The sequence below is a fragment of the Pteronotus mesoamericanus genome, unplaced genomic scaffold, assembly GCF_021234165.1.
Source record: "Pteronotus mesoamericanus isolate MK-2021 breed Mesoamerican mustached bat unplaced genomic scaffold, CSHL_Meso_final contig_2, whole genome shotgun sequence".
Lineage (NCBI taxonomy): Eukaryota > Metazoa > Chordata > Mammalia > Chiroptera > Mormoopidae > Pteronotus > Pteronotus mesoamericanus.
The window spans coordinates 22,227,904-22,239,988 of record NW_026555084.1 but is presented as its reverse complement, the minus strand read 5'-3'; the positions used below and the strand labels follow the sequence as shown (position 1 = coordinate 22,239,988).

General features: G+C 43.5%; 1 protein-coding gene across 4 annotated transcripts in view; it reads left to right on the top strand.

Moving 5' to 3' along the window:
* The window catches only part of LOC129066617 (protocadherin alpha-C2), a 156,373-nt gene that overhangs the window by 18,137 nt on the left and 126,151 nt on the right, over window positions 1-12,085 (top strand). Inside the window, exon 1 of one of the 4 annotated variants that reach the window (XM_054568323.1) lies at window positions 1,306-3,714. The exons of 2 other annotated variants lie outside the window; for them this stretch is intronic. In XM_054568323.1, the coding sequence (XP_054424298.1) occupies window positions 1,318-3,714 (2,397 nt within the window). In that variant the 5' untranslated portion in view covers window positions 1,306-1,317. Of the gene's footprint in view, window positions 1-1,305; window positions 3,715-7,051; window positions 9,452-12,085 lie in introns of those variants that run through there. One more of the 4 variants, XM_054568322.1, reaches the window with a different exon arrangement.

Here is a 12,085-nt window from a genome sequence, read left to right as displayed (position 1 = left end):
AGCAATATTTAGAACTCCTTTAGGCAGAGATCAATCTTGGAAAGCATTAGAAAGAAGATGTAATTACTTTACTTGAAGTTAGGAACATGGGAGTGAACATTTGAAACTTGCTCTGTTAAGTACTATAAAAAGGATAAAACACCGCAAGCTTGTTTAAAGGACTGCTGTAGCATGATAGGTGAGTAGCAACATTTATCTTATGAAATAAACTTACATGATAAAATAAATAATCTAAATTGTATTGGAGATTATAAAAACAATGGATATTCATAAAACATGAGGCTTCAAAACTATGGAAAGAATAAAGAGTTATAAGAACCATGAACTCTTGAAACAGAATATATAAATTCTGATGAAAAGAGAAACTCAGAATACTTCCTTCTTACAAAATTCACTTAATACAAATTATTTCCCTTCAAAGATCCCCAGAACCAATCACTGTGTTTTCTTAAGAAAAGTATATAAATTAGTTGCTTATATTCCTTACTTCTGAAAAACAACCTTTCTAAGATTTTCTTCCATTGATAGACTCTTGAGATCATGAATCCCTAGAGAGACCAAGAATTTTCTTATCAAAAGTCAAAAAGAAAAATAGAGTTTCCTAAACCTGATCAAAGGATTTTAAAACTAACATGGTTCTTTTGTCACTTAGACTTTTTTAAAAAGATTTTATTTATTTACTTTTAGAGAGAGGGCATGAGAGGGAGAAAGAGATGGAGGGAAATAGCAATGTGTGGTTGCCTCTTGAATGCCCCCAACTGAGGACCTGGCCAGGCAACCAAGGCATGTGCCCTGAATGGGAATCGAACCGGTGACCTTTTTGTTTGCAGGTAGGAGCTAGATCCACTGAGGCACACCAGCCAGGGGGTCACTTAGATTTTTATCTTTATTTTAAAACTTTGTGGAAATACCTGTTATCAAGCCACAAGGAAACCACAATTATGATCACGCTAAATATTCAGAAGTTAAGTCTCCTAAGAATACCATTAGCAAGCACGAGAGTGTTTCCCTTAACAAAAATAAAGGAAAAATTCAGAGGTTGAAATAAAACTTTGCATCTTACTATAGAAAGTTTGATTTTTGTAATTCATACTTACTATTTGGGCCACATGATGTCGCTCTTTACCGTCAAATTCTCTCATATTAAAGACAAAACTAAGTCATCCATTTTCACATCGGAAAGACTCTCCACACTGTTATATTATCCGGAAATTGAACAATGGCGAGCAAATCGGGATACTGAAGAAGGGATAAGAAAATTCCTATACATTTTGAGACAAGTTACATTGACTAAAATTTTAAAAACAATAATTTGAAATGGTGGATTCGAGTCCAGACGATTCGGGGAACCGGAACCTACTGCTGCTGTTTATAATTCTCACGGCCTGGGAGAACGGGAGCGGCCAGGTCCACTACTCGGTCCCCGAGGAGGCCAAACACGGCACCTTCGTGGGCCGCATCGCGCAGGACCTGGGGCTGGAGCTGGCCGAGCTGGTGCCGCGCCTGTTCCGGGTGGCGTCCAAAGGCCGCGGGGACCTCCTGGAGGTAAATCTGCAGAATGGCATTTTGTTTGTGAATTCGCGGATCGACCGCGAGGAGCTGTGCGGGCGGAGCGCGGAGTGCAGCATCCACCTGGAGGTGGTGGTGGAGCGGCCGCTGCAGGTTTTCCACGTGGAGGTGGAGGTGAAGGACATTAACGACAACCCGCCTTTGTTCCCAAGAACACAAAAGAATCTGTTTATCTCGGAATCCAGGCCGCTTGACTTTCGGTTTCCACTAGAGGGCGCATCGGATGCAGATATCGAAGAGAACGCGCTGTTGGCTTACAGACTGAGCGCCAATGAGTATTTCTCTCTGGACGCACCAACCGCAGACGAACAGGTAAGATCTCTTGGACTTGTATTACGGAAACCTTTAGACAGAGAAGAAACTCCGGGGATTTCCTTAATGCTCACGGCCACTGATGGAGGCAAACCTGAGCTGACTGGCACCGTTCAGTTACACATCACAGTGCTGGACGCCAATGACAACGCCCCAGCTTTCGACAGAACGCTCTATGCTGTGAAATTACCAGAAAATGTTCCCAATGGAACATTGGTAATTAAACTTAATGCCTCAGATTTAGACGAGGGCTTGAATGGGGATATCATTTATTCATTTTCTAGTGATGTTTCTCCAGATGTAAAATCTAAATTCTACATGGACCCAATAAGTGGAGAAATTCTAGCAATAGGACATATCGATTTCGAAGAAACTAAAGCCTACAATATTCGAGTAGAGGGGATTGATAGAGGCTATCTTCCACTGGCTGGTCACTGTACCGTTATTGTGGAAGTTATGGACGCTAATGACAATGCTCCAGAGTTGACCGTCACTTCTCTGTCTCTTCCTATCTCAGAGGATGCTCAGCCAGGCACAGTCATAACCTTGATTAAAGTATCTGACCGAGATTCGGGAGCTAATGGGCAAGTGACCTGCTCTCTAACACCTCATGTCCCCTTCAAGCTGGTGTCCACCTTCAAGAATTACTACTCGCTGGTGCTGGACAGCGCCCTGGACCGCGAGAGCGTGTCGGACTATAAATTGGTGGTGACAGCGCGGGACGGCGGCTCGCCGTCGCTGTCGGCCACCGCCAGCCTGTCCGTGGAGGTGGCCGACGTGAACGACAACGCGCCGACCTTCGCGCAGCCCGAGTACACGGTGTTCGTGAAGGAGAACAACCCGCCCGGCTGCCACATCTTCACGGTGTGGGCGCGGGACGTGGACGCGCAGGAGAACGCGCGGGTGTCCTACTCGCTGGTGGAGCGGCGGGTGGGCGAGCGCGCGCTGTCGAGCTACGTGTCTGTGCACGCGGAGAGCGGCAAGGTGTACGCGCTGCAGCCTCTGGACCACGAGGAGCTGGAGCTGCTGCAGTTCCAGGTGAGCGCGCGCGACGCGGGCGTGCCGCCTCTGGGCAGCAACGTGACGCTGCAGGTGTTCGTGCTGGACCAGAACGACAACGCGCCCGCGCTGCTGCCTTCGTGGGCGGGCGGCGGCGGCGGCAGGGAGAGCGAGGTGGTGGTGTCGCGGTCTGTGGACGCGGGCCACGTGGTGGCGAAGGTGCGCGCGGTGGACGCGGACTCTGGGTACAACGCGTGGCTGTCTTACGAGCTGCAGCCGGCGGCGGGTGCTGAGCGCAGCCCGTTCCGCGTGGGGCTGTACACGGGCGAGATCAGCACGACGCGCGCCCTGGACGAGGCGGACGCGCCGCGCCAGCGCCTGCTGGTGCTGGTGAAGGACCACGGCGAGCCGGCGCTGGCGGCCACGGCCACCGTGCTGCTGTCGCTGGCGGACGGCGGCCAGGTGCCGAAGTCCTCGTTACGTGCGTCTTCCGGTGCTGCGGTCGCCGAGACGGCGCTGGTGGACGTGAACGTGTACCTGATCGTGGCGATCTGCGCGGTGTCCAGCCTGCTGGTGCTCACGCTGCTGCTGTACACGGCGCTGCGGTGCTCGGCGCCGCCCAGCGAGGGCGCGTGCGGGCCGGGGAAGCGCGTGCTGCTGTGCTCGAGCGCGGTGGGGAGCTGGTCGTACTCGCAGCAGAGGCGGCAGAGGGTGTGCTCTGGAGAGGGGCCGCCCAGGGCGGACCTCATGGCCTTCAGCCCCAGTCTGCCACCCTGTCCAGTAGCATCGGATATAGGAGAGCGTCAGGATTTAAGTGATGATCATTGTGGCAAAGTAAGTGAAATTTCATGTTATGTTTCCTCGTTATTTTGAAGTATTATCATTGTTTTTCCCAATGTTCCTCTTTACATTTTTCTATTCTTAAAAATTTTTAGTAATTTCACATTATGTACATCTTTTTGTTTTCTAAATAAAAAGGTAAGTCTAAATAAATATTATTTTCAGCAATTTAAAAACATATTTCAAAGTTTTTCTTCTAAAATATTTCTTATATAATTTATTCTATTTTAGTTGATAGATTTATATATAATTTTTATTTTAATGTAATTGCTCTATTTGCACTATTTCTTTACCTTGAATATAGTTATGTTAAATATAAACTTTTGTGAAGTTTTGTAGGTTAAAATTGGCGATTTATTGTTGTTTGTTTCTATTTTTGTATAAAATTTTTACGGCTTGGGATAACAGGTTCACTTTGTGTAGCATAGTGGAATTTCCTAACTGAATCTTTACATGTCCACACTTTATTATGAAGTCTTTATAATTTTTTAAAGGCAAGCGATGTATTTGCCCTGACCGACCTGGTTTCGCTGGTTGGGCGTAGCCTTGCAAAGGGGAAGGCCCGCGGCTGACTTTCCAGTCGGGGCACACGCCTGGCTGCACGTTTCATCCTGTGCGTTTCTTACAACAGGCACTAATCGATGTTTCTCACTAGCATTGATGTTTCTCTCCCTCTCTTTCCCTCCTTGCCCCTCTCTAAAAATGAATAAAATCTTTTAAAACAATAAAATAAAGCCAAATTTCATATATTTGACATATATAAAAACTTATATTTCAACATCATCTGTTCAATATTGCCTTTTTTGTTTAGCCTAGAGCTTGAATTAATCCTAATTTCTTACCATACTAATTTATTTTCTCTTTTTCCACCTTATTTGCCTAGTAACTGACTTCTTTTCAACTTACTGTGTAGAACTTTGCCCTGTCCATGATGAATAGTATTTGTAACTTAAAATATAGTTTAAATGACATTTCAATATGATAGTTATTTTGTTCCTTGTTTGTATAGTTAATATATTCACATTCAAAATTTCAAGCAGTCAAATCTGCTATATAATGACAAGTATCACTGTCACCTTCAACCCTAAACCATTCGCTTTAAACTCTCTGAATTGCTGAAACACATAGAAAGCTTTTAGTTTCTGCCAAGGTTTTTAATGCGTATCAGTGTAGACACTCTGCCTTTTTTTTTATTTTAAAGCAAGTGATTGCGCTTAATCTAACTTCTACACTCATTTTTTTTCACTATATCTTGGTATTTATGCCATTATTTCTTTAAAAGGTTGCTGGTTGATTGTTTTCACTATTTAAAAAATATCATCATCTTGTTTTATTGTATGGAGATATAATGATTTATTCATCCATTTCTCTGTCTATACAAGAGTGGAACAATACCTTAATTATACAAACTAATAACCATTAACCCTGGCTGATGTGGCTCAGTGGATTGACCACTGACCTGTGAACCCAAGAGTCACTGGTTCAGTTCCCAGTGAGGGCACATGCTAGGGCTGCAGGCCAGGTCCTCAGTTGGGGGCATGTGAGAGGCAAGTGATCCATGTATCTCTCACACATTGCTGTTTCTCTCCTTCTCTTTCTCCCTCTCTCTAAAAATAAATAAAATCTTAAAAACACAAATAATCATTAATATTGTCAACTTTTACAATCTGTAAAACCTTTTAATTTAAAAAACTTTAATTGGTTAGAAATTATTGTCAACTTTCATAGTTGGAAAAATCTTAACATACCCTTGGAAGTTATTTTAGGATGTCTGTTTGTTGTTTTCAGTATTCTTTTACGTACCGGTAGAGATTTGAAAACTCAAGATCTTTTTATATATTCAATGGAATTATTTACCATTGAGCAGTAACTTGTATCCATCATAATCACACAAAATTTGCTGCTCTTGTTGAAAGAATAGTCAGTTTTGCCGGAAAACCTATAGATATTCTAACTCAATGATGGTAATTATAATTCTATTTTTATTGCTTTATTTTTCTTTTATTCTCACATACATATCCTTTAAAAATCTTTTTCCAAGCATATTTTAAGAAGATTTTAAAATTCTACTTTTGGGGTGGGGGAATTACTAGATTTTGATAAAATACCTCATACATACTCCAATCTTTATTCACCAATTCACTTCCTTATCAAGGTAATTTGTTTCTAGAAATTTAATCTCTGACATACCAAGGCTATGGAATTTTTCTTTTATTGGTAAAAAGTTTTTATAGAGATGTTTAGTAATGCAGTTATCTTTACATATTTCTTCTCATTATTTAGAATGAACTGTATAGATCATCTAAGTGAGGGCAATGTAAGTAATTTCACAGAAAATGCTTATTCCCCTCTTCTGTATCACTTGCACTTATGTAAGAATTTTAAATATGTTTATTTTATGACCAAAAACATCACTGTGATTACATGTTAATCACATTTTCACACATCTGAATTGCTAGGGACTTGAGTAAAAGCCATATGTGATCCTTTACATAAGTTTAAAAAATTAGGAACCTTCAGTTAGGGCTAAGTTAATGAAATATTCTTACCTCCTAAGAAAACCTTTAATGTAAAGGATGCTGGTTAATACATATTTTATGAAGTCTTTTCTGATTGTAAGAGAAGGATTTCTTTGTTGTCCCAAAGTAACTGGAATACAAGGTCAGTGACAAGTGCCTCTACAGAGAGTCCAATTAAATATATTAAGACAGATCTCCTCAAAGAAAGGTGCTTTTTTAAAAATCACAGTCACCTTTGAAGGTATTTCAAGTATGTCAAAATCTTGTGTGATGGGAAGGTCACAAGTTGTTTGAAAACTCTACCATTGAGAATCGCTAATACATGAATTCAAAGGAGAGCTTAATCACCCACTATGGAGACATTTAAGAGGAATAAGTTAAGTACTAACTTTTGAGGTGGACATATCAATGTTGAAAATATTGAGAAGAGATTTCTTTATGAAGAAAGAGAGCTCCAGCTGGAACAAAACTAATATAAGGAGTCAGACGGTATAAATGCCTCTACAACTGTTAAAGGCGAAGATCCTCTATTAAGTAGGATAAAGGAAAAGAAAATATTCACTGGATTAAAAGAACCCTATTAGAAAAGGTAAGTGAAATCAATAATCATTACCCTTCAGAGCCGCATGATGTCGCTGTCTACAAAGAAGTTCTGTCTAGCCAAGCTCCAGACTTCTCTCCTAGTCCTGTATCCACCTCTAAATGCTGAACAATGGCAGAGACTGCGGAATTGAATTAAAGACTCCAGGCGTTGCAGTAGTTCGTCTTTATATCAAACAAGCTCTTTTACAGCAACAAAACGAATACTTGACATGGTGTTTTCTTGGCGAGGAGGCCCGGAAGCCCGGTGTTTGCTTCTCTCGCTTCTGGTCCTGGCTGCCTGGGTGGCTGGGAGCGACCAAGTGCACTACTCGGTCCCCGAGGAGGCCAAACACGGCACCTTCGTGGGCCGCATCGCGCAGGACCTGGGGCTGGAGCTGGCCGAGCTGGTGCCGCGCCTGTTCCGGGTGGCGTCCAAAGGCCGCGGGGACCTCCTGGAGGTAAATCTGCAGAATGGCATTTTGTTTGTGAATTCGCGGATCGACCGCGAGGAGCTGTGCGGGCGGAGCGCGGAGTGCAGCATCCACCTGGAGGTGGTGGTGGAGCGGCCGCTGCAGGTTTTCCACGTGGAGGTGGAGGTGAAGGACATTAACGACAACCCCCCTGTGTTCCCTGTAAAGGAGCAAATGCTATTTGTTTCAGAATCCAGATTGCCAGATTCTCGGTTTCCGCTAGAGGGTGCTTGGGATGCAGATATTGGAGCTAACTCCGTTTTAACCTATAAGCTTAGCTATAGTGATTACTTCATGCTAGATGTGAATTCAAAGAATGAGGAGAATAAGCAAGTTGAGCTCTTGTTAAGGAAATCTCTGGACCGAGAGGAAACTCCCGAACATGCCTTACTGCTCACGGCCACTGACGGAGGCAAACCTGAGCTCACTGGCGCCCTTCAGGTTCTGGTCACTGTGCTGGACGTGAATGACAACGCCCCCAGTTTCCCACAGTCTGAATATGAAGTGAGAATATTCGAAAACTCAGACAACGGGACGGTAGTTATCAGGCTGAATGCTTCTGATGCCGACGAAGGATCCAATCAGGAGATTTTTTATTCTTTTAATAGCCTTGTTCCGCCCGTGGTTATCGACCAGTTCAGCATGGATTCCAATACCGGAGAACTAACAATTCGAAAGACTCTGGACTTTGAAAAAGTGAATTCCTATAAATTCCGCATTGACGCCACGGACAGAGGCCACCCACCGATGGTGGGCCATTGCACAGTTTTGGTAAAAGTCTTAGATGTTAATGATAATGTGCCTCAGATTTCCGTGACTTCATTATCCCTTCCAGTGAGGGAGGACGCTCCCCTGGGTACCGCGATTGCGCTACTCAGCGTGTCCGACCGAGACGCTGGCTCCAATGGCCAGGTGAGCTGCTCCCTGATGCCCCACAGGCCCTTCAGGCTGGTGTCCACCTTCAAGAATTACTACTCGCTGGTGCTGGACAGCGCCCTGGACCGCGAGAGCGTGTCGGACTATAAATTGGTGGTGACAGCGCGGGACGGCGGCTCGCCCTCGCTGTCGGCCACCGCCAGCCTGTCCGTGGAGGTGGCCGACGTGAACGACAACGCGCCGACCTTCGCGCAGCCCGAGTACACGGTGTTCGTGAAGGAGAACAACCCGCCCGGCTGCCACATCTTCACGGTGTGGGCGCGGGACGTGGACGCGCAGGAGAACGCGCGGGTGTCCTACTCGCTGGTGGAGCGGCGGGTGGGCGAGCGCGCGCTGTCGAGCTACGTGTCTGTGCACGCGGAGAGCGGCAAGGTGTACGCGCTGCAGCCTCTGGACCACGAGGAGCTGGAGCTGCTGCAGTTCCAGGTGAGCGCGCGCGACGCGGGCGTGCCGCCTCTGGGCAGCAACGTGACGCTGCAGGTGTTCGTGCTGGACCAGAACGACAACGCGCCCGCGCTGCTGCCTTCGTGGGCGGGCGGCGGCGGCGGCAGGGAGAGCGAGGTGGTGGTGTCGCGGTCTGTGGACGCGGGCCACGTGGTGGCGAAGGTGCGCGCGGTGGACGCGGACTCTGGGTACAACGCGTGGCTGTCTTACGAGCTGCAGCCGGCGGCGGGTGGTGAGCGCAGCCCGTTCCGCGTGGGGCTGTACACGGGCGAGATCAGCACGACGCGCGCCCTGGACGAGGCGGACGCGCCGCGCCAGCGCCTGCTGGTGCTGGTGAAGGACCACGGCGAGCCGGCGCTGGCGGCCACGGCCACCGTGCTGCTGTCGCTGGCGGACGGCGGCCAGGTGCCGAAGTCCTCGTTACGTGCGTCTTCCGGTGCTGCGGTCGCCGAGACGGCGCTGGTGGACGTGAACGTGTACCTGATCGTGGCGATCTGCGCGGTGTCCAGCCTGCTGGTGCTCACGCTGCTGCTGTACACGGCGCTGCGGTGCTCGGCGCCGCCCAGCGAGGGCGCGTGCGGGCCGGGGAAGCGCGTGCTGCTGTGCTCGAGCGCGGTGGGGAGCTGGTCGTACTCGCAGCAGAGGCGGCAGAGGGTGTGCTCTGGGGAGGGGCCGCCCAAGGTGGACCTCATGGCCTTCAGCCCCAGTCTTCCTCCGGGTCCTCCGGGATCTGTAGTTGCAGCGGGAGATCCAGAAGCTTCTTTGGACTCCTCTGGGAAGGTGAGTTACTCTTTGTGTTATTTATTAATATATTTATTTGTTTTTCCAGAAAATATTATTTATGCAGTACACTTAGTTTTCCCATTTATTTTTAGACATCCAGCCTAATTTTAAAAAAATTACTACCAATGACTGAATACTTTAAAATTATAGCTAATTTTGTGTTTGTTTTTACTTCCAACTGATAATCATTGTAAGCCGTACATTGAACAATTATTTGTTGGGCGCTGAGTCACTTTTATTTGAAACCTGTTATGCAAGTCTCATTGAATTACTAAACTACTGATATCAGCATACCTGAAAACTATAGTGATAACCGATTTAGTTGTAACACATTAAGTATACTTCAACACGACTCTTTTTTTTTTCATTACTAGTGTAGGGTAATATTTTAGTCTGATAGCATTGCTTTTGAGTAACCTCATAGCATAAATATGTAGTAACTGTTAACTTGTCAACGATGTAGTTTTCTACCTTTGTCTGGATAGAGAGCTTCTAGGGACATGGTTGACCAGCACTACTCAGTGTCTGTAATTTCAGCATACACCTGAAAATAGTTATTTAACTTTAGGAATGTAATTCTAACAATAATATTACAAATATAATTCTTACAAAAACTGTAGAATATGTTTCTATATGTCTGATAATGTAGATCATAAAAAATGTTGATTGAGAGTCTTTTCTACATTTGGAAACTTTATTGAAATTTATATTTAATTGATATTGGAGAAAATACTTTCTGACTGTTACATTCTTCAAGAATACTTTCTCCCATTTATAGAAATTTTCTGGTAATGATATAGGAGATCTACCTACATTCTACACTTTGACTTCTCTTGTAATTTATACTCCAGGACTTAAAAAATTACCCTTATCAGATTCTATGATTGTTTGCTTTTTCTTTAATGTTCCAAAAGAGAGAAACCTGGATAGTAGGTGATGCAACTTTAAAGTTTCTGCATGAGAAACTTACATTTCCTAAATTGCGGTTTGTAACTTTCAAGTTGGTGGTTCTTCACACTCTTCTTATTAGTTCAAGCTTTTATTTTCTAATTTATATTTAAAACTCCCTTTGTATTTTAGATTTTGTGATGTGGTTAATATTACTATTCAGGTATTTTATTTTTTATTGTGTTAGGTATTTCACAAGGTGTCCTTAATTAAAAACTCTGTGGAGCAAGATCAGAGCAGCCTTTAGAATAGAGCCACATTAGTGTAACCGTGAAAATGCAAGTAAAATTGTCTAAAATATTTCAGTAATTTTAATTTCATTCTATAAAACACCTGTTTGGTATATGCTATGAAACAATCTATTTTTTCATTTTATTTCTTTGAAAACTTGAATAGTTTCTGAACATCTGTGGTAAAACCTATTTCTGTCAGCACAACTCACCTTAATCTAGACTTATGCCTTTGAATATCTCTGTCCTTCCTTTTTTTTTTTCAGGTTTCATGTGCTATTTGAACTTGGGCTGGGGTATTGGAATATGTTATATTGTTTAAGGAGTGCTACAAATGCCATCTCCCCAAAATCCATCTTTATTCTCTTAGAGCTAGAATTATTTATTAGGTAATTACTATTTCTTTTATAATTATGCATTTTATTATTTATTATTGATGGTTTTATTGATATAATTGGTAATTTAGTCCTTTATATTAACCCTTATTCTCTCCCAAAATATGGACTGCCATCATATGCAAATTTGCAGAAGCTAAGTGAACATCTCAGTAATGAATTTATTTTTTTGGTCATCAGGAAGTATGAGTACATTCGAACCCAGGAAGGTTAGGATTCAAAACAGATGAGAAGTTCTAAATACAGAAGTGGGAATGTAGAAGACACTTTAGTATTGTAGAGGGGCCTAATAGATGCCCCTCTGTGCTTCTATAGCAGCATTCCCCAATTCAAGCAGAATCATGAAGCCAATAATGAAGCTTCTCCATGCTAGTGTGTAATTTGTATTTTCTGGATAGGGCTAAGTTATGAGCCAATATCAGACACTTCTGTGAGTAAACAGGGTGCTATAAGGAGGTATACAGTACTTCAGCATTAATAAAGCATATCCCAGGCAAATTAGGGTATATGGTCAGACTATTATTAGATCTGATAATGTTCACTGTGTTTGTTAAATTCTAGTTTTCAGACTCCACCTCAGAATTTCAGAAATAAGTGGTACCAGCAAATTTGCATTTAACAAACACCTTGGGTGATTCTTATCCAACTGAAATTTCAGATTACATAGTCCTATGAGATGCTGGGCAAAGCAAATTCCTATTATATGGTGAAATGTAATTCAACTACACCCTACTTATTACTCATTATTGGAGATCTGTTTTCAGACACTTATGCTATTACCTAGTATAAAAAGTACATTAAGAGGACTGAAGCTTAGTTTATGTTATTACTTTGTGTTGAGATGATTAATCAATGATAAACTTATTTTAAGACTCCAGATAGTAGCTCAAAAGAAGCATTGGTATTGTGGTTGGATAAATAACTCATTACACTTTAATTTATGCTTCATAAGAAAAGTAACTCTTAAAACCAGCATTTGAATATACTCTGACATGAGAATCATTTAAAATAAGTAAAGAAGTATAAAAACAATTTAGTAGCACACATAAGTCAATAAT